The 27,376-nt window shown below is 50.3% G+C and overlaps 1 protein-coding gene across 1 annotated transcript in view; it reads right to left on the bottom strand.

The window, feature by feature from the left end:
- Positions 1-4,065: 4,065 nt before the first annotated feature.
- HACD2 (3-hydroxyacyl-CoA dehydratase 2) overlaps positions 4,066-27,376 on the bottom strand; it is an 84,581-nt gene continuing 61,270 nt past the window's right edge. Inside the window, exons 5-7 of the mRNA XM_056127896.1 lie at positions 14,166-14,287; positions 11,741-11,919; positions 4,066-6,987 (exon numbers count right to left, since the gene is read on the bottom strand). Of these exons, the coding sequence (XP_055983871.1) occupies positions 6,905-6,987; positions 11,741-11,919; positions 14,166-14,287 (384 nt within the window). The 3' untranslated portion in view covers positions 4,066-6,904. The remainder of the gene's footprint in view (positions 6,988-11,740; positions 11,920-14,165; positions 14,288-27,376) is intronic.

Raw genomic sequence — 27,376 nt, 5'->3', positions numbered from 1 at the left:
GTTCGGAGCTTCTAGACAGGGAGGAGGTGGGGGAGGGTGTCGCTGCTCCCAGGCTGTTGTCCTTCTAATGTCCAGCAGAATGGCACCCCACCTTCAGCCAGAAGCCGCACCTAGAATGGCCAACAGCGGCTTCTAGCGTTGTCATGGTGCCTCTGAGCAGAGCTGTCACCCAGATGGGTTGCAGCAGGAAGGGCGGGCACGGAGACCTGGACGGCAGAAACAGGAGGGACAGGTGGACAGGAGAGCGTCAGGGTTAGGGTCAAATGCGGAACTGCGCAGGAGAGACCGAGGCTGGCGGGGTGGGACCATCTGGAGGGGCTCCTTAGTCTCTGCCTCTCGTGACCCCTCTCTGCCCAGGGATGTAGAGCTATAAAGCAGGTTGCCTGGGGGCTGGAGAGATGGTACATGGGTTGAGATGCTTCCCTGACTTGATCCCCAGAACTTCATGCCCCCCAGTCCCTGCCAGGAGTAAGTCCTGAGTGTAACAGTGTGGCCCCCAAACAAACAACAAACACAAAACGATATTCAGAGCAGACACACTGATCAGTCAGGGAGAAATTTATTTAAAAACACACTCCCCCCCCAATGCTCGGGATGACTCGGGGCTCAGGGTAGCCATATGTGTGCCGGGACTGGCCCAAGCACGCTGCCTGAGGGCCAGCACCCACTGCTGGGCTATCCTTGGGCCCTTAAAGCACGTGTGTCCGATTGTCTGCACCCCCACATTCAGGCACGCGCTAGAGCAGGCAGCCACCTGCAGTAGAGAAGCGGGGGGGTAGGGCTCACTGGGTCACCCCCGCTCCAACAGGAGGGCAGGAAAGACGCGCCTGGCCATGGCACGGGACCTGAAGGGCTGATGGTGGCTCCCTGCGCCCGGCGGGCGGTCAGGGGCTCACCGAGGATGGAACAGAACCGCGGGGCCGAGGAGGTGGCATTGCGCAGGACAGACAAATCTACCGTGGAATAAAATGGTATTTTATTTTATTCTATTTTTGGGTCACACATGGCAATGCACAGGGGTTACTCTTGGCTCTGTACTCAGGAGTTACTCCTGGCAGTGCTCAGAGAACCATGTGGGATGCTGGGAATTGAACCCGGGTCAGCTGCGTGCAAGGCAAACGCCCTACCCGCTGTGCTATCTCTCCAGACCCTTATTTTTTATTATTTTATTTAAAAATAAATATTTTAAATATTTATTTTATTTTCACTGTCACTGTCCTCCTGTTGTTCATCGATTTGCTCGAGTGGACCCAGTAATGTCTCCATTGGAGACTTTGTTGTTACTGTCTTTGACATATCGAATACGTCACGGGGAGCTTGCCAGGCTCTGCCGTGCAGGCGGGATACTCTCGGTAGCTTGCCGGGCTCTCCGAGACGGACGAAGGAATTGAACCCGAGTCTAGCCAGAGGAAACCTGCCCTCAGCTGTGAGCCTCGGAGGCCCCTCCTCTCTCTCCTGGCGCCACTCCCCTGCCCGGCCCCTCGGCACTCACACTGTGGCCTTTGCCCCCGTGTGGGCGCACGGTACCCACCACGGGCCGGGCTGCTGCGTATGGCGGCCGTCTGAAACAGCTCTCGTGAGGACCCTTGCTGGAGAGTGGGGATAATCCCTGGCACAGACAGCAGCAGTTTCAGTCTGTGAGAAAATCCACCGAGCAGAGTCAAACTCACTCACACCCACGGAGGGCGCTGACCACGCCGCAGAGCAGCATTCTCAGGCCAGACGCAGCCTTATAAGGTGGCCTGACACTTTCTCACGGCCCAGGCCGCCCTCCAAAAATATCCGGAGACAGGAGAGTGGGAACTGGCGCCTGGAACGTTTCGATATTCACAGGCCCAGTCCCCGTGGATCAGGAGCGCCAACACCTGCCCGAGCAGCCCCCCTGAGCACTCGCAGGCCAGGCCGAGGTTGGGAGGGCTCTGCAGGGGAGAGGGAACAGGCGGGGCCTAACAGGCGTCCACTCTGCGTTCTCCACTCCCAAGTGCAGCCTCCCGAACCCCTCCAGAAGATGCGTCCAAATGCCATCGCTTTATATGGACAATAAAGATCCGTGACTAATTTTCATGAGGGGCCTTTCAGCCGGCCTGGCTCCGCGGGCTCAAGCTGTGCCCAGGGCCTCTGCGTCCCAGCCCCGGTTGCTAGGGGGGCGCTGCCCCCTAGCGGGATGGACGCGGCACAGCAGGACGGAGGCGGAAAAGACTTTTGGGACTTCATGCGGCATCTGGAAAAACATCTGGCTTGCATCTACCAAGGTTCCAGGCAGATGCGGAAGCGCCGCTGTGGTAATAAGTCTGTGTTCTGGAATTAGTGGACGGAAACATGATTTTCAAAACAAAGATTCACTGGATGGCACCAGAGGCCCAGTCTCAGATGCTGGAGTTCTGCTTGTCAAACGTGGAGAACTGGGTGGATTTCAGGGAGTACTGAGGAAGAGATCAGTTTTGGTGGTGAAATTCAGTCATCTAACATATATTTCAATGAAAGAACTGGTCAAGACAAAACGAAACAGCACCCAACTACCCCATACGGCTCTTTCCTGACTGTTCCGGGGCCGGGTTGGTGGGGGGACATTAATTGGCACGGACTAATTTTGGCAATGGCTACTTAGAACCGTTTCTCACCACTGAACTGCATAACAACCAGCCAATCTATTCGAAAGGCTGCGTGTGTTCTAAGAACATGAAGAATGGCCAACTAGTCCTCATTCTTGTGAAATGGAACAGACCCACACAGAGTACCCGTGGGATGCTGCGTTCAAGAATGGGTCTCTTAACTACACCAGTTCCTCAGGCGAGAGCTTGTGTTAATACAGTAGGCATAACTGCCACAAAATATGACAACGACAACTTAGGAAGCCCTGGTTTCCATTACCACCCTAAGGTTGTGCTTTCGGGGTAGCCTGTGCCAGTAACTTTACCATCTGCTTCCTCAGTTTCGGCTGAAGCAATTTCTTTTCATAAATAACTGAAACAGATTGGACTCTGCATGGGGAGAGAGGTGATTCTAACCACCGTGCTGGTAATACCGGGTCATTCAGAATCCTAGTGTTCCCCTGGGGAAGAGGCTCTGGGACTCGCGTGCTGGTTCACTGTGAACCCGAGGGGTGCCATGTACTTCTAGAGCCACAAAAAGGGGCAAACGGAGGGTGCCCAGCAGGCCAGAAGGGGCCTGGCTGAGTGCAGTGGACAGTGTCCTCTCTCCACTTGCTGCTGAACTGCAGGACATGGAAAGCTCCTCTGTACGGGGTATTTTTTTTAGGACGAGGTCCTGGTTCACATCTACTCCTAATAGAAAGTCAACATCGATGGGGCAGGGATTTCCCTCAGTGGCACGTTGACACCCACGCTGCCTTTGGTGTTAACTAAGCCACATTCAGGTGTGAGCCACTGGTGGGGCACACCAGCACTGTGTCAGACGTGGCCGCAGAGGCTGCGTACTGGCTCTGCTGGTAGCCGACCAGGATTAGATCACCAGCATCACAGACTGTTCCTCGAACACCACCAGGAGTGAACTTTGAGCTCAGAGTCAGGAGTAGGATCTGAGCACTGCTGGGTGTGGACTTCCCCCAAGACAAAGCCACACTTTGCTCCTGGCCCAGGAAAAGGGACTTCTGAGAAACCTCTTAGTATAAACTGTCTTTTTTTTTGGGGGGGGGGGGGCACACACCCAGCGATGTTCGTGGGCTATTCCTGGCTCTGCACTCCAGAATCACTTCTGGTGGTGCTCAGTGGACCCTATATGATGCTTGGGATCGAACCTGGGACCCCTGCAAGCAAGGCAAACACCCTACCCACTGCACTATTGTTCCGGCCCCTTCTAAATTTTCTTCATTATCATCATTGTTGCGGGCCATGCTGTGCCCGGGCTGAACCAGGCTCCATCCAAGCAAGTCACGTGCTCCTCCACTGAGCACACCCCCACCCCTACTTTTCTTCTCAGGCAGAACCAGTCCGAATTGTAGAAAAAGATGTTAAACCTTTCAACGGGCTGAACTGTATCCCTACCTCTGGCCAACACCACATTCAGGTCACAGTACTGTGAAAAATCACGACTCATCGGCCAGCATTTAAACTCAGGCAGTGCACACACCAGTTTATTCTGAAATGCAACACAGGTCGGTTTCTCCTAGGAATACAACTTAGTTCTACATTGTTAACATATCAGGTTAAAACAGCTTCCAAACGCATGCATAGAAAGTTAAGCATGGTCTTTGAACTCCTTATTTCTAAATATACAAAAAATACATTTAAATTATATAATTTTAGTGAATCAAAGACTTATAAAATTACAATTTTGGTTTTCACAACATAGAAAAAATACAAAAACAGGTATATATGTGGTTGTATAATTTTGTACCCAAATTTCAAAGGAGTAGTATGCACTGATTTTGAAGTTTTTTCTTTTCCCTCTGAAACAGAATTGAAAATAATTTACAGGTTGTACCGCATCGATGCCAATCTTTTATTATAAATGAATAATCAAATCAAACCAAACGAAACAAACAGAACACATGGAAATGATACATGTGTCTCTTTAATGATCTTCTAAACCCTTCCTGTTGGAAGTTTGGTCCAGAGAATGTTTTCATCTGGGAGGATGGTGCTTTCATTTTTGACTAACTCTCCGTGGTGCCTTCGATAATGGTCAGTCCATGTTAAATGGATGACCCCTGCCTTCAGAGACACAGCAAGATGCAGCTGTTAAGCTGTGTCTACAAAGCACTCCTGAGGAGCTCAAAGCGTCTGCTGCCCCAGAAAGGCCCCACAGGGGGTTCTGACACATCCCCTCTGACCATGTCCCGGAAACAGATCCAGCTGATGTGACCCCGCCCACACAACACCTCCCTCTGCCACACTGGGTGAGAAGATGCACCGTCAGCTGGTGTTAGGTGGTCTCTGTTCACGGAAGGACAGCCACGGCGTCACAGGGGAAACTAACTCAGGCTAGCTGGAGAGAAAGGGGCCAGTCACTCGGAAGGGACTGGAGATCTGTGTGCCGCCGTGGGCACGCTGCACGGGGGTGTGCCAATACCCACTGCGGTCCAGACCCTTCTGGACATGGGCGCTGCTTGTGGTGTCCTGATGCCCAGTCCAATCTGATGCAGTATCTCACCTGCTGACACTCTTTCATATTGTCAAATTATAACAGGAAGATCTGAATAAAATCCCTCATCCAGCAATCCTGGGACACTTGGATTCTTTATTCCCTCTTCTATTGCTTCCAGAAATGACCCCTAACTAAGAAACGAGGGTATGACTACTTACAACCAAGGAAAGCAATAATAACCCAAACTGCTTCTATTTTATTGTAGAAATATACTTAGGAAAATTAGAAAAAGCATGAAAAATATTTCCCACATATTTTATCAAATACAAGAATAGATTCTAATCTCAACAAGCCCGAGTGAAGAGTGCTGACTTAAAGAAGTGGAATTTTAATGTTTGATTAAAAAAAAATCTATTAGACATCCGCCTGTATTACATCCTAGAAATGCAGTCTCTTCTCATTTTCATCGTATTTTCAAACGTCGATGAAAATAAGCATTTAAAAAATTAATTTTCCATCATGATACCCTGCTGATGTTAGCAATTATACTTTAAGTGATAACAGCTCAGTAAGTTGGTAAGCGAGACTTCACATGTTCAAGATCAACCAATTGAAAGAGAAAAAAAAAAGAAAGGCTCCACATAGAACACTGTTTAAAGTCTAACGCATTATCTAAAGTTCACCCGAATTCTTTCTTGAAGGAGCCTCAAACATGCAGGTGAGCAAGCAGAGAGGGTGAAGACGCACAGGCCTGACACTGGCTGTCGTCATGCCGCAGGGGGACACGGCGCTCTGAGCTCAACTGACACTTCCTGCCTCTGGATCCAGAACTGGGAGGAATCAGACCAGCCAAACCGCACAGACGAGATGACAAAAACTTAAAGACAACAAAGGTGTCAGAAGCCTAGTCTCCGACGTCCCCCGGGCTTCACTTCAGAAGTCAGACTTTCCCCGTGCCTTCAAATGACAGGCACTCCTACGTGACCCACACGAGAAAAGTCACAGGCAAACCCAGATCTTGGAGGTGTTCTGAGAAGCGTGAGGTGAGTCAGCCAGCCATCCCTCACTGGAACGTGTTTCCCCTCTGAGAGTGACCGTCCTGCCCAGGCCGAGTGAGGCCACAGGCTCTCGCACCAAGCACACACACACTCACTAAAGAGCACCAGGCAGCAAGCACTCGGCTGAAAACACATGGAAGGGTTTGAGTCGTTTTCTGGTTATGGGTATACCCCAAGCTTCACAGACATATACATTGCATAATTCATTCACTAGATAGGAAGGGTAGGTCCCAGTCATAATGCACCTTAGAGCATTCCAAAGAACAGTTTGCTGCTTCAAAAAATACAAGTAGTTTCCAGCATGCAGTCAAGCACTTCGTAAAGGGAATGTGAAACACTGCAGACGGCGAGGCTCTCTACCGCGGCCAGCCCGCTCCCGCCGGGGCCCCTCGGCAGCGAGCGCTACGGATCTTTATTTACCAGACATGAAGAAAACAGGAGGGTGGAAATGCCAAATCCCTTTCTAGCGCCATCATAAATATTAGAACTTCTGGCTGAAAGAGCATACTGACATGGACTGGTCGGGATCTTTTATGAACAGATTTTTTTTTTTTTTAAATAAAAAACCCCAGGCCCAGGTGACACTGGATTTTGGTTTCTTCTTCTTCTTCTTCTTCTTCTTCTTCTTCTTCTTCTTCTTCTTTTTTTTTTTAATATTTTAAAAATAGTTCTTATGTATTTTCTATGAAACGACTGGGAACTCAAAAAGTCTGCAGCATTTTTTGATCATTGAAAAGTTTGTTTGTTTGTTTGTTTGTCTTTTGGAGGGCGGAGAAAGGAGGAGGTGCAGGAAGCAGGAGCTATTCAAACTTCTTGTGTTCTTCAGTGTGAGAAAGGACCTTTCTTCTCTGGTGGATCATGTGGAAGTATAACTGGGGGAAAACTGGGAAAAAAGGAGAGAGATGGTTAAGATCACGTAACTGTCTCAGGCTGGAGCGAAGTACAGGGACTAAAGCACTTGTCTTGACACAGCAGCGCTGGTTCGAATCCCCAGCACCTTCAAACCCTGAACACTGCCAGGGGTCACCTCTGAGCAAGCACTCTCGAGCACTGCCAGGTGTGGCCCACCACCTCCTCCCCGCCAACCTGCTACGGTAAATCAAACTGCACGTTCTTGGGCCAGAGCAACGGTGCAGCGGGGAGGGTGCTTGCCTCACCAACCCGGGTTTGGTCCCTGACACCCCATTTGGTTTCCTGAGCACCACCAGGACTGACTGCTAAGTGTGGAGTCAGGAGTAGCCCCTGAGCACCGCTGGGCGCGGGCCAAAAACCAACACCAAAATGAAAAAGAAAATTGTGAGTTCTGTTCTAAGCACGTGGCCTCGAGGTTCTCTGGCTCCCAAGCACCTTTTCGCCCAGCACCAAGGTGGGCCTGCGGGGGTGGGGGGTGGGGCGAGTGGGCAGTGACCCACTCTGCTGTCACGGCCGTCACAGCCACCAAGAAACACTCCCTGTGCTCATGTTACCGCCATGTTTACTCTCTGACTCCACCTCCACAGAATGGACGAGCACGTGGAACGAAGCTGTCATTGTCGCTGAAGCCTCAGACAGGGCAGGCAACATGCTTGGGACCTCACAGCAAAGCCCGGAGGAAGTCGCCAGCAGGCTCTGGGCCCTGGCCTGGCCTAAGCCTCCTCCCACTTCTCACTGCCACCAGCCCTCCTCCCTGCCCCGGGGGCTCCCACAAGTCCTTTGAAGGAAGGTGACGCTTGGCAGAGCAGGGCACAGATGCCGGGACATTCCGTCTGCGCGACGAGCAGGTGCCAACAGAGAAGGGCCCACAGAGAGATGCGGACCTTGGCTTGGGCATTCACCTTCCTCAAAGGACTGGGGCAGGGAGGGGCTGCGGCCTCCCCAGGAGCAGACATGAAGAGGGGAGGGAGGTCACTGGCAACCAACCTGTGGGGCTAGGAGTGCTAGAGTGGGCACGGTGCCAGCCTCCCTCGGCCACAGCCTCCTGCCCAAGCGGCAGTCCTGTGGGAAATGCAGGGTCATGCTACCCGGCCCCCACCAGGGCTCAGTACACGGACACCGCACCCTAAGCAGGACTGGTGGCCACATCCTTTCCTCCCCCGGCCAACAGCAACGGTCTTGATTTTGTTGGACAGTCGGCCCTATATTCCCGGGGAGGTGACTTCTGCCACTGCCAAGTTTTCCCTGATAGCGTCTTCCATGTTTAGTGGGTTCTGCGTTGGCCAAACTCCCAGCTAGCGTGCTATGACAGTGGGTGTGCGAGCTGGGGATGGTGGGCAGGAAGTGGGGTGCAGCCAAGGCCCAGCCCGTGCGCACAACTGCACCGTGAGCTAACGATTTTGGCCGAGAAGATGGAGAATTGGGCAGGCTCTAGAATTGTAATCTGAAAACTAGAAGTGAAGATATAATTAAACGGTAAGGGATGCTAACTGTAATCCTTGAAAATAAAGCGTGGGGCGAAGTCACCTTTCCAGACAGACTTGTAATAAAGGGCAACTGTGCAGAGAAGGGAGCGAGGGGCTGGGCGGCCGGGTGCTGGCCTGGCAGAGGGTCCAAGGCAGGGCAGGAACCACTTCCTAGGTCCTGGGGGGCTGTTGCTAGGAGACGGCCTCGCCAGGCCTGGCGTCACGGGGAGACAGGACGCTTAGCCCTGTAAGGATGCCGGGTTTACCCATATTCCCGAGGCACAGGCTCGACACACTAAGACATGGGGTCTAGGCGGCACCCGCTGGAAGCTTGAAATGTGCCCCCAGGCTGACAAGTGGGGGTGGGGAGGGAACACAGGGACACTGGTGGAGGGAAGACATGATGCTGGAGGTGGGACAGGTGTTGAAATATTATATGCAACCCAACTATCAACAACTTTGTAAATCACAGTTCTTTAACTTAAAAAAAGGGGGGGGGCTGGAGCAATAAAATTTAAAAATAAGCAGGAATAAAACACAATAGAGGGGCTGGAGCAATAGCACAGTGGTAAGGCGTTTGCCTTGCACGCGGCCTATGCAGGTTCCATTCCCAGCATCCCATATGGTCCCCTGGCCACCGCCAGGGGTTATTCCTGAGTGCAGAGCCAGGAGGAACCCCTGTGCATCGCCGGCTGTGACCCACAAAGCAAAAAAAAAAAAAGAGCTTTTGGGTTTCTTGGTGCCCAAGAGAAGCTGAGCCGGAGCCACGGGCTCCTCAGGGTCCTGGTTGCCACCCACCTCTCCTCTGAGCCTCCCCCCTGGCGCACTGGCCCCGTCTGCAAGCAGGACACAGGCAGCTCCTGAAGCCAGCAGCACTGCAGGGGGGTGAGTGCAGCAGAGCGGGCGAGGGGCGCCTTGCTGAGGACCTGCACCCCCGGAGCCCGTCCTCGGGGCCCTGAGCCACCCAGGAGAGGAAAGGTGCTGCACATGGAATCCGTGTTTAGCCTCAACCCCCCGCTACAGAAGCGCTGAAGAAACAAGTGGAGAGAGAAAACCAAATTTGGTCACGAAGACTGCTGGCCAAAGCGCCCTCGCCAAACGCTGGGGCTTCTTCTTATAAATACAGAGTTTTGGAAAGTTGGAAGCGTGCAGTTGGCTGGAATAAGCGGAACAAATTGGTCTCAATATTAACAACCTAAATTACTGAAAACATCCAGAGCAACTGGCTCAGGCCAGAAGCACAGCAGGAACCTGTCAACGACTGAAGAGACTTGAGCAGAGTTGGTCTGGGCTGCCATGTTCGTGTCTGTGTGTGCGCGCGCGCGCGCGCATGCCTGTGTGCATGCGTGGATGTGCGTGTGCGCACCGAATTCAGAGGGAACTGGAATCTTTTGATCTCTCTGAAATCACCTGCTCACTCCTGTTCCAGGAGTTAAGCTGCCTTCAGACAGGACTTCCATAGGCTTTAATCAAGCCTCCCTACGCAAGGAGGCTGAGAACAGAAGGGGACCAGGGGTGGGGTGGGGAGGGAGCACACGCCTTAAGAAAGGCAGCTGGGCCCCAGGCTGGTGCTTCTCCTTCCTCGGCGAAGGCCAAGGAGGGAAATTCCGCAGCACCTGCCTCCCTTCAGGGCACTGGCTACCGGGGCATCGCAAGGACAAGGAGGGACGAGCCAGCTGCCCCTGGACAGCCATGCTGGCACGACGGCCGCATCCTCGACAGGCCCGAAGTCTTGGAGCACTCGAGGTAGGGTCCCTATTCCGTCGGCACGGCAGCCCCGTGCTTGTTTCCTTTTATGATCCAGTCCCTGCGGCCTTTCCCAGTTACCCTCTACCACAGGCTGAATTTAAGGAAGTCACGGTGCCCCCACCCCAGTATAATCAGCCACTCTGGCTTTGGCAGGGCTGCAACTGGGAATTGTTGCTCTGGAAACTGGAGAATGAGGCTCTGAGAGAACAAAATTAGAAAGGTGAAAAACCAAACGTTAATTTTTTTTGTGGCTTACATTTTTAGACTCTTCCACATTTATCTTTTGTTTTAAAAATCAGCTACCTTTTGTGTTTCCAGAGAAATGGCCTTTAGCCACCCCGGCTCAGGCTCCAAAGAGGAGGACTTGATAATTAATTAAGAGTGGAAAATGAATCATGGAGTAGAACTGGATCCAGGAGTTTTTCCAAGATAAACTTTCACAAGAAATCTGGATTTTTTTTTTCTCACAGTGCATGAAATGCAATTTCCCACAGAGGGACACAAACCATGTCGCTTATGACTGTTCGGGTGACTGACTCGCTTCAGGCTGTGGGCTGAAGAAAAAGCCAACTCTCTTGTCTGGATCTAACTTGAGCTTTAAGGAAGACTATAGGATCGTGTGGATGAAAATAAAATTTCGGAACCCGATGGCTACAGAAATGGACAAGGAAGAGGAAATGTTAACGCAGGACCTTGTGTAGAACAAGAACCTTTCAGGTATCTGGAAGTCAGTCAGAGACTTCAACTCAACTTCAGGACGCCAGAAAGGGAATCAACCTCTCTTCCTCGGCCAAGAAGACTCACCCCATAAAAACCTCAAAAGTGGCCTTTCCCCCTTGGTTACAAAGTCAGCTTACAGGCACTCTGGTCGTCTGCGTTATTTAAACCTTAAGCTGTGCGAGCGAAATAACTGGAAGTCATCCTGAAGGGAACAGCACGTTCCTTCACATGGCCTCAGTGCTCATTTCCAAACAAGGAAATAAGAAAAATATATACATATAAATCTATTTTTATTTTGTTATTTGTTTCTTGTTAACTAGTATTGAGTCTTTAAAAATGAAGTAACTGTCTTTTTGAATACAGTAAACAATGCAAAAAATATTTTTACAGTGTTTTTCAAATACCAAAACACTTTTTTCTCAGGAGAGAGTTGAGGTACAGTCATTAATGGGCTTGGGGGATTTTGGTTGTTGTTGTTTTCTTTTGTTTCCTACCCAGTACTTTCCCTCTGTATATACTTAACCTCTCCCGGTACTCACCATTTCAAACCCACACACGATCAAGGGCTACATTTTGGCAGCTGCACTGAAAAGGGTTCATCTTTATTCAATTACTGGCAGAGAACATTCCCCCTGACAACCACCCGTTCAATAAAAACCAATGCATTTCCAATATGTCAGATTTTACTTGGATAGAATGTAAAAACCAAAGACACTTAATTCCAGCTATTTAGGAAAAAAAATTGTTGAAAAATCATAAATAGACATACGTGCATAATTGTTTACTTACGTGGGATGTAGGAGATCATGACCAGTATTAGGAATGCATAATAGTCAAAGGAGAAATTGTATTTGTTAGGCAAACTGATGGAGTACAGGCCAGCCTGTCTGACAAAGGGCAGAGCAGCATATATTGTGAGTAATTCTCCTGACACGCCCATGGGGTACAGCACAATGAAAAGTGTGTACCTAAAACAAAACAGAATATTCGTTACTGAGGCTCGCAGCCCGGTCGCAGGAGACACACTCCCACCCTCCTGCTGAGTACCGGTCCTTCAGAAAGCTACTGCTAAGAGATCTTCCTGCTTCCCCACTGTTAATTCAGACTTTGGCAAAGCGCTTACTGGAAAGGGCCCACCGCAGATACATTTCTGAATGTTCTAAGGAAAGCAAGTGTGTTCAGTCAGCCTCAGAATCTGTCCTGATTCAACAAGCAATTTTTCAAAATAAGTCCCTGAAAGGTCGAAAGTGCTGCCAAGTGCACTTGAGAAGGAGGCCCCCATCACGGTGCACACAGCCCCGGAGCAGGGGAGCTGGGGGCGCCGAAGGTAGAAGGCGTCTGGAGTGGAGTGTCCAGGAATCCCCTCGACCCCCATCCCAGAGTTGTCTGTGGACTAAAAAAAGGGGGGGAAAAATAAAAAATATCTAGCATATCCAATTGTGTCCGCTGCAACAGTTTTGCTAATGTCTGTATAAGCTGTTGTGGTGAAAAGTGAAATACGTGCTAATTACAGAATTATATTCACAATAGCTTTTGCTCATATTGTTATTCAATTAAAAAAACTATAATTATAATCACACGACAGAACCCACACAATTTTTTCTGACGGGGGAGGAGGCCTCCCAAGCAGTGCCATGGGGCCAGAATTGACCTTGGTCCACTTGGCCAAGCGGGTGAGATGGCGCAAGGCTCAGCCCAGGGGCGCAGTGATGTCTGGGCCCGGCAGTCCTGGCAGTCCTGGTGGAGCACACTATGCCTGGGGCACGGGGAGGGGCCTTCACGCCCGCAGGGCACGTGCTCCAGCTCTCTGCCATTTCCCTGGCTTTCTGCAAAATTAGTCCCCCCCAAAAGGAAAATCATCTTTCAAAAAAGAACCCGGATAGCCGTGCCACGAAGCAAACTGAGCGCCTCTGCCAGAAGCACGGCGTCGGTTCGGGTGTCCAAGGGCCCGACGGTCATCTATGGTGGCCAGGGACACTGGTGCAGGAACTGCGGCAAGGGGTAGCCACGTGGCCGCTGCCCCCGCAGCCACGCTGGGCGGGCCGGGGAGGGCCGGGTCTCCACAGGCCTGGACACAGCCGAGAGACCCACCAACAGCGGAGGCAGGGCTCTGCCTCGCACACGGCTTCCACACCAGCTGCCCGCCGGTCAGGAGCCGCTTCGGCTTCTCACTCTTCCCCTTTCCGAGCGAAGGCAGTTTCTATCAAAACAAAACCCCAGGGGAAGAAAAGAAGAAAGGAACAAAACAGAACAGGAAAATGGCGCTCGCATCCTTTCAGTGCGAGAACACTGCAGGCCCGGCTCTGTCCTCTGCGGGCCCGGCACTCCGACTGGGGCAACGTCCATCCCCCTCACTCCGACTGGGGCGATGTTCGTTCCCTTCCCTTTTCACTCCTCCCTGTAGTCTCTCCCAGCTTAGAAAACTGCTCGCGAGTATGTCATGGATTAACGCAGGTCAATGGAAGAACTACTACTGGTTTTTTTTTAACCTAATTCATAACAAATATATTAGCAAAAATAATCAGAGCAAAATAAAAGTATGCTAAAACTGCCCTGTAACATTTGCTATTAATTAAACTTCATTGAGGGGCCAAGGGGCAGCATCACAGGATCAGGCCGAGTGCATGCCTGCACACAGGAGGCCTCCGGAGCGCCGCGGGCAGCAGCCAGAGCCCGAGCACTGAGGTGGGAGCATCCCTCAGGACCTCCAAGTATGGCCAAAATCCAAAAGAAAAAAAAAACTGAGGGCTGGCTGGAGAGGAAGGTCAGGGGCATAATACTCGGCATGTATCGGAGCGAAGGTCCCCTCCAAACTTGAGTGCTCTCCCCCACTCTACCCCCACTCTCCGCCCACCACCAAATTAAACTCTGCCAGCCAGAGAGTGACTGTGTGATGGCAAACCAAGAGCCAGTGACTTTAACTTGGTCTAATACCACTAGGGCAGAGAACCACGAGCAAAACTTCATATGGACAAAAAAGGGCATTCCATCCAGTTTCTCATCAAATAATTGATCTGAGAGCAATTGATGCAATTAAAAAAAAAACCCTACACTTTAAAGAATTTGAAATAATGCTTCCATTAGTCGAAGTTAAAGAGAGACCCTTAACTGAGGTGACCCACAAACCAGACCTCTACCCGGCCCCTGTCGCACACTCGGAGGCAACACAACGGGTAATTCCAAAAGTTTGTCTTCGTCCCAGGAACTTCTTTACCTGGCCCATTTGATGAGGTAAGGCAGATGGTTTAAAAGGCTGAACGTATAAAAGGAGTAGCGGATAATCTCTGTGATCGTCCAGGCAATGACAAACAGGAGGACACTGTCTTCGCTCTGGACCTGAGGGCAGGGAAGCAGAAGCAGAGGCAACACGTGAGCCGGTTCCTGAGCACGCATTCCTGCAGCGCTGGGCTGGGGGAGTCGGGCCACCGTCCCGCTCTCTAGCCAAGGCTGCTGGGACACAGCCCCAAGGAAGACGAGTCTGAGACGACACTGCAAGGACCCGGTGATGGGGGGTAGGAAGGAGCTCCGTGTACTAAGGGACTCAGTACTAACAAGAAACAAACAAGACGGGGGAGCTTTCATATGTTCGCCTGCAGGTTTGACTGGGGGGGGGGAGGGGGGAATTACCTCCGTTAGTTTACTCTGGAAGAGCAAACTGGGGAAAACTCAAGGCCCATTAACAAGAACTTTAAGTAGCTTTTGTATGACAACGAGGAATCTGAAGCATCTTCAGAGGGGAATATGGTGGCTGAAACACATCTGAAGCCTCCCTGTGTAGGCTGAATCAAGGGAAGCAAGAAGAAGAGACTAAGTATGAGGCAGGAGCTCCTTGTTTTCCCAACGGGGCTGCCCGACTCGGCCTTTAGCTTGAGGATCACAGTAACGTCCATGCTGTTCACAGTGGTCAGACACAGAACTTTGGGATTCTGAGTCTTTCACGAAACTGTTTCCTTGTGGTGTGTGTATGTTGTTGGGGATCAACCTTGATTCAAACTATGTGCTTTACCCCAGCAAGAGACTGCTTCGGAGCCACGCCTGGCTCTGTAGCCAGGGGTCATTCCCATAGGCGCTTGGGAACTGTGTGGTGTCAGGGCCTGACCCAGGGCTCCAGCACACAGAACACACACCCAGTCTGTTCAATTATCTCTCCAGGCTCAAAAGTGAGGAAAAAACAAACACACAAACAAAACCACCCTTTAACTTATTTAGACTTTAAAAAAAATTGTTTTTTGAGTCAAACCCAAGGTATTCAGGGTTACTCCTGGCTCTGCACTCAAGGATAACTCCTGATAGGAGGCCACATGGACTGCTGGGGACTGAATCTGGGTCTGACCCCTGCAAAGAACTTTTAAATAAACATGTACTTACTTGGTTTCCTGGGGTATGGTCTTATAAGATGTCTTAGGATGCAAATCTTACAGGAAAATTTATTACTGTGGTATTAAGCTCAACATTTTCCCACCTCCCTAATCAGCTAGGTTTAATAATGCACCTAGGTACTTGAAAACCAACAATTAAAAACAACCTTGCACCCCGAGCTAAATTTCTTGCATCCAAACAGTGCAGTCTGGAGCTGAAGAGATAGTGCAGGAGGTAAGGCCTGGCCTGGCCTGTGTGCAGCCGGCCCCATCCCGTCCCTGGCGTCACACCTAGTACCCCCAGCACTGCCAGGAGTGATCCCCGACACGCAGAACCAGTAAGTACTGAGCACAGCTTAGTACAGTCACTTCCTCAGCCCTCCAAACTTGAGTAACAAAAGTGCAGTTAAGAGTTTGATCTGGATAAGAATTTCAAGACAATCGGAACCATTTCTAGGACATAATGGATCTATTCTGTCTCTCTGAACACCCAGCACAGCAAAGGTGCGGGCTTGCTAACCGTAACTTTTGCTTCTTTGCATTTGTAATGTTAATAGTTTTTAGCACTTATATTCTTCAGAAAGTGTACATGGAGCAATCCACCTACACAGTGAAATAAGTAGTCATTTACATACCTATTAACTAAATTGCCCTGACAAAGAACTTCATAAATGCACAGTTACTATTCTCTAAAAATAATCCGAATTTTATACCGTCAAGAGCAAGAGAACTTTTTGTTTTCCTGGCGCTCATATTAGCCAGAGTGAAGTGGAAGCGAAAACCCTCTAAAGCTTTCATGTCTCATTTTTCACTCTTTTCCCCAATCTTTGCTTAAAACCCATCTGCACTAATATGTCATTTCAGGGCATTCTTTACTTTTTTTGACGTATTTTGTAATCCTTCTCATCTTAAGGAGATATGTTTTTACAGCCATGGGCTAAAGATCTGGGTTATAATAAGAAGTTCTAATATTTTGCATTTGACCACCTTGACAGCAGATAATGTGTTTTATTCATCTTTCAATTCTCAAAAACACTTTGTTTTTTTTCATGAGTAAGTAAGAGCAAAAAAGTGTGAAACAAAATAAGTGTTTGTGAATTCATTTGTGATCAGACCACCCCAAGACTCGGTTCCCTGCTTTTGGAGAGCTGGCATTTGTCTCAGGGAATTCTTAAGACTTTCAAAGAGACACACAAGCCACCCAGCATGCTCAACCCCATTCTCCTACTCACGTCCACTTCTGATTCTAGAGATTATTTGATTTCATGCCCCTTCCCCTGTTGGACTTCAATCAGAATTAAGACCAACTCAGGCTTGAGCTGAGTGTGAAAGCTCTGGGCTCAAAGTAAGGCTGTGCAGATCATGTCACAATTTTAAAAGAATGAGCATGGGGCCAAGGAAACTTTCAGATCAACTGGAAATGTAACACTGTTATTCAGAGAGGCTCCAGTCAGAAACCAAGGTGACGGGACCTGCAGATAATTATCCAATGACACCAAGCAGGGGCAGAAGGGAATCGGTTAAAACTGCAAGATTAGTTGGAAGTGATCACTTTGGATAACAACGGAATGCTGGAAGTAGGCAAAGGAACAAAAAGGGTAACTTCTCAGTACCTGTACTGCAAACCCTAATGCCCCAAGGAGAAGGGGGAGGGGGAGCAGAGGGGAGGGGGCGGGGAGTGCTGCGGAGAAAGGCTGCAGGGGTGGGGGGACTGGGGACATTGGTGGTGGGAAATGCATACTGGTGGAGGGATGGGTGCTGGAACCCTCTAGCAGTGAAATCTGATCACGAGCTGCTTTGTGACCTTCTCACGGTGATTCACTGAATAAACAAACCGGGAGCTCACTGGGATGCAGCCGCTTCCCAAGATTCACAGCAGCCAGAATGTGGGGCGGCTCTTAGTCCACCAACAGCTGGAAATACGGCATCTACACAGAATGGACACTTATTCGCCCTCCAAAGGGGCTGAAGTTCCGGGTGAGAGACAGCGCCCCGGGTTTGATCCCAGGTACACGTGGTTCCTGAGCGTCACTGGGAGTGAAGGAAGAGTCCACTGCTCCGGCAACTGCTGGATGTGGTGTAACCCCCTCCTAGAATCTGAAGAGGAATGAAACTAGCTGCCTTGCAGGAGCGGAATTTATTTCAGCTGGGAAAGAGAACAAAGGTAAACTTTCAGAGCGCTTCTACTCCTCTTTCGGGTAGGGGCGGTCTGGTGAGGCTTGGGAACCACATGGGACTGGCAACATGCAAGGAGAGAGTCCGTGGTTTTCGGATCACACCCAGCGACGCTCAGGGAGCACTCCTGGAGACGCTCAGCGGAGCAGTGGTGCTGAGGACAGACTCTGAGAGGCACGTGCTCCAGCCCTCGGAGCGTGGCTCTAGTCCCTAACAGGCATTATTCAAAGTAAGTTCTCCAGGGCTAGAGACGTAGTGTAGCAGATTAAGACATTCACCTTGCATGCAGCCAATGTTTGATCCCTGGCACTGCCTATGTGGCCCACAAACAAACAAAACCCCCAAAACAAAAAAATTTTTCTTTTTGCCTTCAAAAAGGCAAAAGTGGATAGAATCCTTAAAAACGCCCTTTCGGCATCGCTTGCTGAGTGTGCAGAATGGGGGAATTCCCCTGTCTTCTGTCTTCCCTGCTGACAGGAAGGTCTTCTAGGGGGCCGTGTCTCATGTCAAGGCTCGCCCAGACTCCAGAACCCTCTTGGATGCAAAGATAATGCGAGTCCTTTTATTGAACAATACTTGCACTTCCCCCCCCTTTTTTTTTAAATGAAAGCAGGTACGAGGAACATTTTACTAACTAGTGAGCCAGAGTCTCCTTCTCAAGGGCCAGTGATGCAGAGACAAAGAATCAATGGCTGCAGTCTCACAGAAGCGAGGGGTAAAGGCCGTGTGGTTTTGGAGATTTTTTTTGAGGGTCAAAGAATTAGGATTATTAAAAAGGTCAGTTCAGTTCAGCAGCTTTTAACATTAGAGACTGGAAACATAATTTTTTTTCCTTTTTGGGTCACACCCGGCGATGCCCAGGGGTTACTCCCGGCTCACGCACTCAGGAATTGCTCCTGGCGGTGCTCCGGGGAACATATGGGGTGCTGGGAACCGAACCTGTGCCGGCCACGTTGGCTGCGTGCGAGGCAAACGCCTTACTTGCTGTGCTAGCGCTCCAGCCCCTAGAAACATGGTTTTTATTAATTAGGAAGAACCAAAGTTTTAATATGTCCACAAAGTTTGCAGGTAAAGCCGTCAAAGCAGCATCACTTAGTTCTAAGAGCTAAAAGGCAAAAACCAGAAACTTTTAAAAAGGGAATGTCCAGCAACTGATAAGTAGATAAGTAATTATACCTCTAAAACTAAATTCTATCCAGCAACACAAACAAAAAAACATTGACGTATCGATGCACCCTACAACTGATGAGTGCAGAGGCCAGACAAACAGACAGGCCTAATCTTACGTATGTGCAAGTCCGAGAGACAGAGGTCAACCTAACGGGTGCCAGGGACTGTGTGCGGAAGGGGAATTCACGAAGGCACTTACTGTGGAGATGGAGATTTCTAAAGTTGCATTAAGGGACAGCTGTCCAACTGGTAAATATTTTTTAAAAGCACTGAATTAAAAATGAATAAACAGTATGACATTTAAGTCCTACCACCACGGTCACTGTAGCACTGTCCTCCTGCTGTTCATCGATTTGCTCGAGCAGGCCCAGTAATCAAACCCGGGTCGGCTGCATGAAGTCTCCAGCATGAGACTTCTTGTTACTGTGTTTGGCATATCGAATACGTCATGGGGAGCTTGCCCGGCTTTGCCGTGCGGGCTAGATACTCTTGGTAGCTTACCGGGTTCTCCGAGAGGGGCGGAGGAATCGAACCTGACTCGAGCAAGCCGGCCATACGCAAGGCAAACGCCCTGCCGCTGTGCTATGGCTCCAGCCTACCAAAGCTTTTTTTTTTTTTAATGTTTATTTAAAATTGTTTAGGGCTAGCTCAAAGGGCTGGGGCATGTGCTTTGCAAGTGGGGGGTCCCAGTTCTGACCCCAACATTGCATGAGTGAGTGAAGAGTAGCCCTGAGCACTGCTGGGTGAGCCCATCCTTCCCCAAAGTGCTTAAATACCTACTACTGCCTTTGAAGGAAAACGGGAACAGAGAGATAGGGGGTGTGGTTTTCTCCTCTTAGGGTTATACAGAAAAGCTTTAGGTCATGGTGTCAAAAATGTTGGCAAGCCTCGCGTTCATGGCACAACAGGGCAGCCCGGCAGTGCTGCCCGGGAGTCTCCCTGTGCCTGGCGCAGGATGCTGGCGGACCCCCGCACTGCGCATCTGCTCTGGGGGTCGGCGGCGGAGCGGGTGTGGGCGGCTTGTGTACCCCTGCCAAGGCAGTTTACACAGCAACTCAAGCTGGAGCAGCAAATGGGAGGGGGAGAAAGCCCTTCACACACAAACAGCCTCGTATGCCTGCCTGAAAGGCTCGCGAGTCCAGTGCGCCCAGAGCTGTCGCCTCACCACGCTGAGGGAGAGGCAGATGGAGCCACGGAAGAAAGTGGCTATCGTGGAGGTCCCATTCCCCTGAGCACTGTGGGGCCTGCTGCCTGCCCTTCTGGCTATTCAAAGAATCCCCCGGCCGTGTTTCACGGGAGCACTGTTTCCCTCTGCCCTCCTCTGAGTTCCCTTCTTCTGAGGAGGGATTAGGGCCAATCGGAGAGGCAAGGTCTAGCGTCTGCTCCTGCCTGACCCGAGATGGGAGTATCTGTCTGAGCACTGGCTGAAACGACAGCATGTTTTCTCATCAGCGGCCACGCTGGGAGCCCAGTGGCTACTATTGTGCATCAGTTCAAACCTGGCTTTCCCTCCCTGTGTCCCCCACATCAACCTTCAGCCTTCCTCTGACATCGTGAGTGTGCCGGGCAGGGGGTCAACAGCTCTAGAATGCATCGATGACAAACAGACAAGGAGGGCCAGGGAGTTCCCTGATAGAACAAGCAAAGGTTTTGTGTCAATGTCTCCATGATCTCTTTCTTTTTTTGGTGAAGTAAGAAAGTTTTTATTGAAACTTATTTAGAAAGATGTGAGATGAAAAAGGCAGAAATGCCTGTTTGAGAGAGAACAAAGGTTTCTTCAGAGTGGCAGCAAGCAAGCTTTGAAGAAACGCAGACAGGCAAGGTGCATGTTCAAGGGAGACCACAGGCTTAAAAAGCTGATAATCGCTTTTTTAATGTGTGTGAAAATACACATGACACAAAATGTATCACCTTAGCCACTTTAAAGCATATAATCCAGGGGCACTAAGTTTATTGGTTCAGTTGTGCTACCAGTGTCCATTTCTAGAACCTGCTATCGCTGCAAACCCTTTAATCACTCTTCTGCTTTGTCTCTAAGGATTCTGTTTACTTGTCAGGAGGACTTACTCCTTGACTAAGAGGCCTATAAACACTCATGTTCTTTTGTCTGGCTTTTTGGGTATTTTTTTTCCTTTTTGGGTCACACCCGGAGATGCACAGGGGTCACTCCTGGCTCATGCACTCAGGAATTACTCCTGACGGTGCCTGAGGGACCATATGGGATGCTGGGAATCAAACCCGGGTTGGCTGCATGCAAGGCAAACGCCCTCCCCGGTGTGCTATCACTCCAACCCCTTTGGGTGTCTTTTTGTTTGGCCACACCCGGCAGTGCTTGGGGCCACTCCTAACTTGTGCCTGGGGGTCCTTCCAGACCCCCAGACCTAATGCAAGCATGTGTGTCTGCTAGGCCAGCTCCCGAGGCCTGGGTCGGCCTTATTCCATTTTCCGTAATTAATATCTTCAAGGTACATTCATGTCATAGCCTAAGTCAGAATTTCCCTGCACTCACGAATGACTTCTGGGGGTTGTTAGGGGACCAATGGGTGCCAGGCATCAAATGCCGGTTGGGCGCATGCAAGGCAAAGGCCCCCCCCCAGACTACTGCTCTGGCCTCTCTTTTTACTCCTTGGGGATGTGCCTAGAAACAGAACAGGATCCTGATAAGGACTAGAGTAAACTTCCTGAGGAACCATCAGGCTTTCCCACAGTGGTCACACGATCTTCCGTTCCTCTTGACACTGTAAGGTTTTCCAAATCTTCACCAATATCCATCATTTTAACTTCAGTTTGTTTCTGTCAAATTCTTTGTTGTTGTTTGTTGTTTTCGGCCCACCCCCTGCTGTGCTCAGGGCTTACTGACTCTCGGCTCCACACTCGGGGCTCAGTCCTGAAGGGGTCTGAGGGACACGGGTGCGGGGATCAGACCTGGCTCTCCTGCCGGAGCAGTCACCCTGATGTGTGTGCGTGGCGGCTCACCGTGGCTCGGCTCTGCCCTGCCCTGCCCTCACGAGTGGCCATGCTGAGCATTTGTCCGTCTTCTTTTGGGAAACGTCTACTCAGGCCTTTACCCTCTACATTTTCCTGAAAGTTCCTGTGATACAGCGGTGCACTGCTTAAATAAGGGCTGCGTTCCAAGAAACGTGCCGTGAGATGGCCCATCACCGTGTCAGTGTTGGATGCAGTCACACGAGCCCGGACGGTGTGCCCTGCACATCTCACGTAGCACACTGGGCGCGCGCGGGAGAAGAACACAAGTTTGCTTTTCTCGGGTTAGGATGTGACCGTCTGAGGCCCTGGTTCAATCCCAGCACCGCACAAACCTGGCCCCTCTTTCTTTTCCACGGGACACTCCGGGACGCTCAGGGACGGTCAGTGCTGTGTCTGACAGTGCCTGGGGACACAGGTGTCAGGTACCGAGCTCAGGGCCTCACAGTGCTGAACGTGCGCTGCCACGCTTTCCGCGATCTCCCTGCCCCCAAAGTTTGCTTCTCTACACAGAAATTAAATTATACAGTGATTTTAGTTAAAAATTGACAAGTTCCTAAACATAGGGACAATAACAAATGGAATATTCTGAGAGACAAATCCCTGGTTTTCCACTCCACTTACCTGTCCCGGGAGAGGCATTAGGGTTCACTGAAACACCCCTTCCCCTTTTCACGCAGTGACTAAAATTCTGCGGTTTTGGGGGCGCTGGAGAGCGTGTGGGGTTGGGGCTGGCAGGGGTGGAGGTGAGGGAGCCGAGAGAGACGGGTGACTGGGAGAGCCCCATGGACACCGGCTTTAAAATGGGCTCTTTGGAGAAGGGAGGATGGGAAAAGCTGGAAGGTACAGCAGGGAGGATGTTCACCTTGCATGAAACGGACACTCGCACCACATAGGGCCCCCCGAGCACTGCCGGATGTGGCACCCCCTCAAAAACACACACAAAAAAACATGCCCAAAATATGAACACTGAGTCTTGGACTGAGGGATGGTCTGACCTTATGATCTGATAAATCACTGAGCTGGGTAAGTACTGTCAATATATATGTAATGAACAATATGCATGTGCCTGCATATGATCGCACACATGCACACACATGAGGCCACGTGTATGTTCAGCTGTCTCTCCTGGGGCCCAAAGCAGCGACACCTCAGCAATACAGCCACCTTAACCCCTCCCAGGTTCCTCATGCCATCCTCCACCCGAAGGACATAATGGCTGACTGCAGCCCAGGGCGGGGGGGAGGGGTACAAGAATATAGACATCTTTTGTCGGAAAGCAAAAAAATACCCGATAAAAAGAAACAAGTCAAAAGGACAGCAGCAACAGCTGACCAAATAACAATTTCAGCATCAAGTAGGAGATTATAATGGACTGAATTATAAGAACTCGTGGATCCGAACTGATGGAAATAAAGTAAAAAAAAAACAAAACCTCATATGGGTGGGAGGGATGCCTCTTCCTCATGGCGGGATGCAGTGGACAGCCGCTCGTGTCAGAAACACCTGACAACCGTCATGGAGGCGGCCGGCACACAGGCCGGAGTCATCCCCATCGACTCTGAACCACAGAAAAGTGGCGAGAGCCCATGGCCCAGTGGGACGGGGTCAAGGTTAAGGGCACGGGAGTGTGACGAGCAGCTGTGGGGCTGCTGTGCCTCGGGTGCCCCACCGGGGCCAGACTCCACTTCTGTGGCGGCCGGCCAAGCACGGGCAGATGGAGCTGGCGGAGGAGGGGGCGGGCCCGGCTTGCTGGCGGCGCACCCAGGCTTGATCCCTCGGCCCCCCACATGGCCCCGGGCCCGCCGGGAAGGATCTCCGAGCATGATCACCTGCGTCCCCAAAACCAAAATAGATACACGAGACACCGGTCAGTGGGCGGAAAGTCCAGAGAACACTCTCAATCACCACGTGCCAGGCCTGAGGCGTGGACAGCAGGACGGGGCTCGGAGAGGGTGGGGATGGGGGGGCGCTGTGAACAGGCCTACGCAGCCCCAAGGGACGCGACCCCCTCCCCTGTGCCTGGGTGCTGACTGGAGGAAGCAGACAGGTGGCCTGGGGTGTGTCTAAACACGTACTTGGGGGTGCTGGGAGGGGAGCTCGCTCTGGGGTTCGGAGGAAGCTGAGTGCCAATGGCAGCCCCAGAGACAAATGGCGCTGGAACAAATCAGGGGGCAGACCCGAGCTGGAGTGGCTGAGTGAAGCAAGTAGGAGAGTTTTCGTGCACATTTTCCAAAATAAAATTATCTTTAAAATCACCGAAGTGCTTAGCAACCACTCTGGGGACACAATTAGAAGCAAATACACACTGGCTTCTAGAGATAATATTTTTTGATACGAAATCTTTGTTCTGGAAGAGGCAGGCCGTGTAACCTGGATTTAAAATAAACAAAAGACACGAAAATGTTTTGAGCCAGAGAGATAGGACAGGGTTACGGCACCTGCCTTACATGCAGCTGACCGGGGCTCAACTCCGGGCAACACCTATGGTCCCATTCCCCTCCAGAGGCGATCCCTGAGTGAAGACCCAGGAGTAGGCCCTGTGTGGTCCCAGCATAGCCGGGTATGGTCCCAGACACAAAGAAACAACAAAAGAAGTACGTTTACAACTAAACCTGTAGCACTGCAGCACTGTCCTCCCATTGTTCATCGATTTGCTCGAGCAGGCACCAGTAACGTCTCACAACAACTTGTGAGACTTGCCGTTACTGTTTTTGGCATACCGAATACGTCACGGGGAGCTTGCCAGGCTTCGCCGTGCGGGCGAGATACTCTCGGTAGCTTGCCGGGCTCTCCGAGAGGGGCAGGGAAATTAAACCCGGGTCGGCCAGGTGGCCCTACCTGCTGTGCTATTGCTCCAGCCCACAACTAAACCTATCAGTAAACAAAAAAATAATAAATAAAGCACTGAGAGGGACACTTGAGAAGGATAATGTTTAATGCTCGCACTGAATGTGCACTAGCAGTTGGTTTATCGTCAACTACAGAGACCCCCACAGGCAGATCTGAAAGCTGATTCAGAGAGGGGTTAACTTAGTTATAGGGCAAAACCAAATTTTTAATAAATGCTTTCGATTAGGATAATAATGATGATTAAGATAATAACTCCCATTAGCAGAACTAATTGTCCCTGAAGTCAGATAAAAGTAATTATGTGTAAAAAATTTTAGCAGCTAACTGAGTCTATTTTAATATGTGTAAAAAAAATATATTCATTTCTCTGTTAAAATCCTATCTGCTTTGAAACTCTGGATGCAGAAAAGAATTCCAAATAGCTGTGTGAAAAATCTGTCAATTTTTGGAGAAAAGTTAGGCGATAGGACTGTTAATACGGGACACATACTGGCTGGGCGCCTGCTAAGCCACTTCCCGCTGCAACTCACTGAATCTCGCACGTTTCAGAGAGCACCAGGACAGGGAGGAGACGGCCCCCGAAGAGCTGGTGCTAGGGCCGCCCAGCATGGGCCGTGTCCTTGTCCATCCCTGCGCTCTCCCGCCCTGCTCGGCTGTGCCCTCTACCTGGGGCAGCACCTGCCACGGCCCTTTCCGCACGTCCCAGCGCCTACAGCACTGCTCCAGGAGGACGGGAGCCACCTGCATGCTCTCTGGGACACGGAAGCTCCCAGGTAAGGCGAGGGGCAGGGCCAGGGGGCTGCTGCTGGTCCCTGAGGTCAGCCGGGGCCTTGGGCTGGAGAATAGGGCCACTCTGACGACAAGCTTGGTCCTTGAGGTCACTTTATTATCTACTAAATTCTTGTAAAAGGAATTCCACTGCTGATAAGAGACGGAAATGTAAGATTTATTTGCAAGTGGAAGTTCAAAAAGATATTCGAATTACTAATAGTTTAATCACATGCCGATTTCCTGTAGATATCATCTTTTATGACAGGGCACATAGCTGGAAAAGACTTTCTTTAAAAAGTGGGACTTACCAATATGAATGTTGCGCCCCCCTTGCCCCTCTTTCGACCCTCAAACAATGCTTCGGGAATTGGGGAGTGATCCTTAACTCCTGGAAACAGTCGCCAACCGGGCCAGCATTCTTCCCCTTTAACAAAGAACAGCTCTTGGGTACGAAATCAACTCTTCGACTCTTCCAAACATGCAATGAGAAAAGTGTATGAAGCATGCACTCTACGACAAAGCCAGACATGCAGCTCTGAATGCTAATATGTTTCCATGTCCAACTTCAATGCTATCATATGCTCAGGCCCATTTCCTAGGAAATCCGTAAAGAAGGGGGTAGGTCGCTCAACCGGCCGAGCTAGTCACACGGCAATGGGACAGTGCACCAGACTGCATGTTGGAAGGAGAGGGACGCATCGTCACAGGAAGTTTCTCATCTGGAAACTGATAGATTTGTCTATGATGGATGTTGGAGGACTAGAAAAACAGAGAAAGTCCTTAGGAAAGTGCTGTCCACAACTGTAACTAATCCATGAAAGAAAAAATTCAACCAACTTAAGTCCTACTGTCTGCACGAGATGCTGGGGCTCTCTGTGAGCTGGTGGGTGTCTTAAGCGCAGTCACCCAGATAATGATGTTTGTTCCTGTTTTGCCTTCTGTTGCCCCAGTGTTAAACAAGGACTGACATGTGGGCTTGTGTTTAGAGCTTAACAGACTTCTACCAACCCCAGGATGCCAAGCTGCCAGGGCTTCCCAATACTCTGCAGCTCTGTGCGACTCTCTCTCCAGAGAATGTGTGAGCCAGGAAGCTTCCATCCCCCTCTTTCCTTCAACCCAATTCAAACACGGGGATTGCATCAGAATTGGTCAAAAACTGAAGCAACACAACTAGAGGACGATGCTCCCAGCATGGCTGTTCGGACCGGGACAGCTGAGCAGAGTCACTGCGGACGCTCCGAACCTCCACCGCGGGACCCAAACGTTTCCCAACACTTAGGACAGGACTTCTCGTGTTCAGAAATGTAACGGAAATGTCAGAAGAATATAAGATTCTGTAGAGTCAGAAGTGCCGTGCTTTTTATTCTGTGACTGTAGGAACTGCAAGCTTTATATGAGAAACGTAAAGGAAAGCTGTATTTCTCAGAGTCAAAAACACTAAAGTCATGACAAATGGTCCCAGTCCACAGAGGTTCTGCTTGGATCTGCTTGGTACCGTGGTGACAGTTGTGCCGGCTTTACAAATTGGGGGGTTTCACATTTTAAAAGCAACAACAACAGCTGGATTTCTGCCTTTCCTTGGACACGCTCAGACTGCACGGAGTTAGCATCCCTCCAGCAACCTCGAGACAAAGACTGCTGCTGCTGCCCTGGTACCTGCATCTCTGCTCATCGTATTTCCCTGGAGCTTTCTGGTAAAGTCCGCCCGAGAGGCAGACACCTGCTGCCAGCGAATCAACTCGGCTGCAGAGAGCAAAGCACCACTCGTATCACTGTGTTATCGCAGAGGACTTGAAAACCCCTTACACTTCAGGAACCATCAAGTGTTATTTGCAATCTTATTAGTTTGATTACTTTTTACATACTTTTCATCAAATCAAAGACTTCAACAAAAAATATTCCTTGTATTTGACCCAACAAGACCACACCAAGGGAGAAGGAAAAAGATGCACAAATTTCAAGCTTGGGTTATTTCGGTGATTTCTTTCTGGAGCACAATATGATCAAAAGCGTAAGATGTAAGAAGGCTTCCTATTAAAAAGAAATATTCACGGCAACGCTCTGAAGAAAAGTTAGAAGTCCTTAATGCATCAAACCTTAATAATTAGTTTTC

Source organism: Sorex fumeus, unplaced genomic scaffold (genome assembly GCF_029834395.1).
Source record: "Sorex fumeus unplaced genomic scaffold, SorFum_2.1 ptg000063l, whole genome shotgun sequence".
NCBI classification, from domain to species: domain Eukaryota; kingdom Metazoa; phylum Chordata; class Mammalia; order Eulipotyphla; family Soricidae; genus Sorex; species Sorex fumeus.
This window is presented reverse-complemented; position numbering and strand designations above follow the sequence as displayed.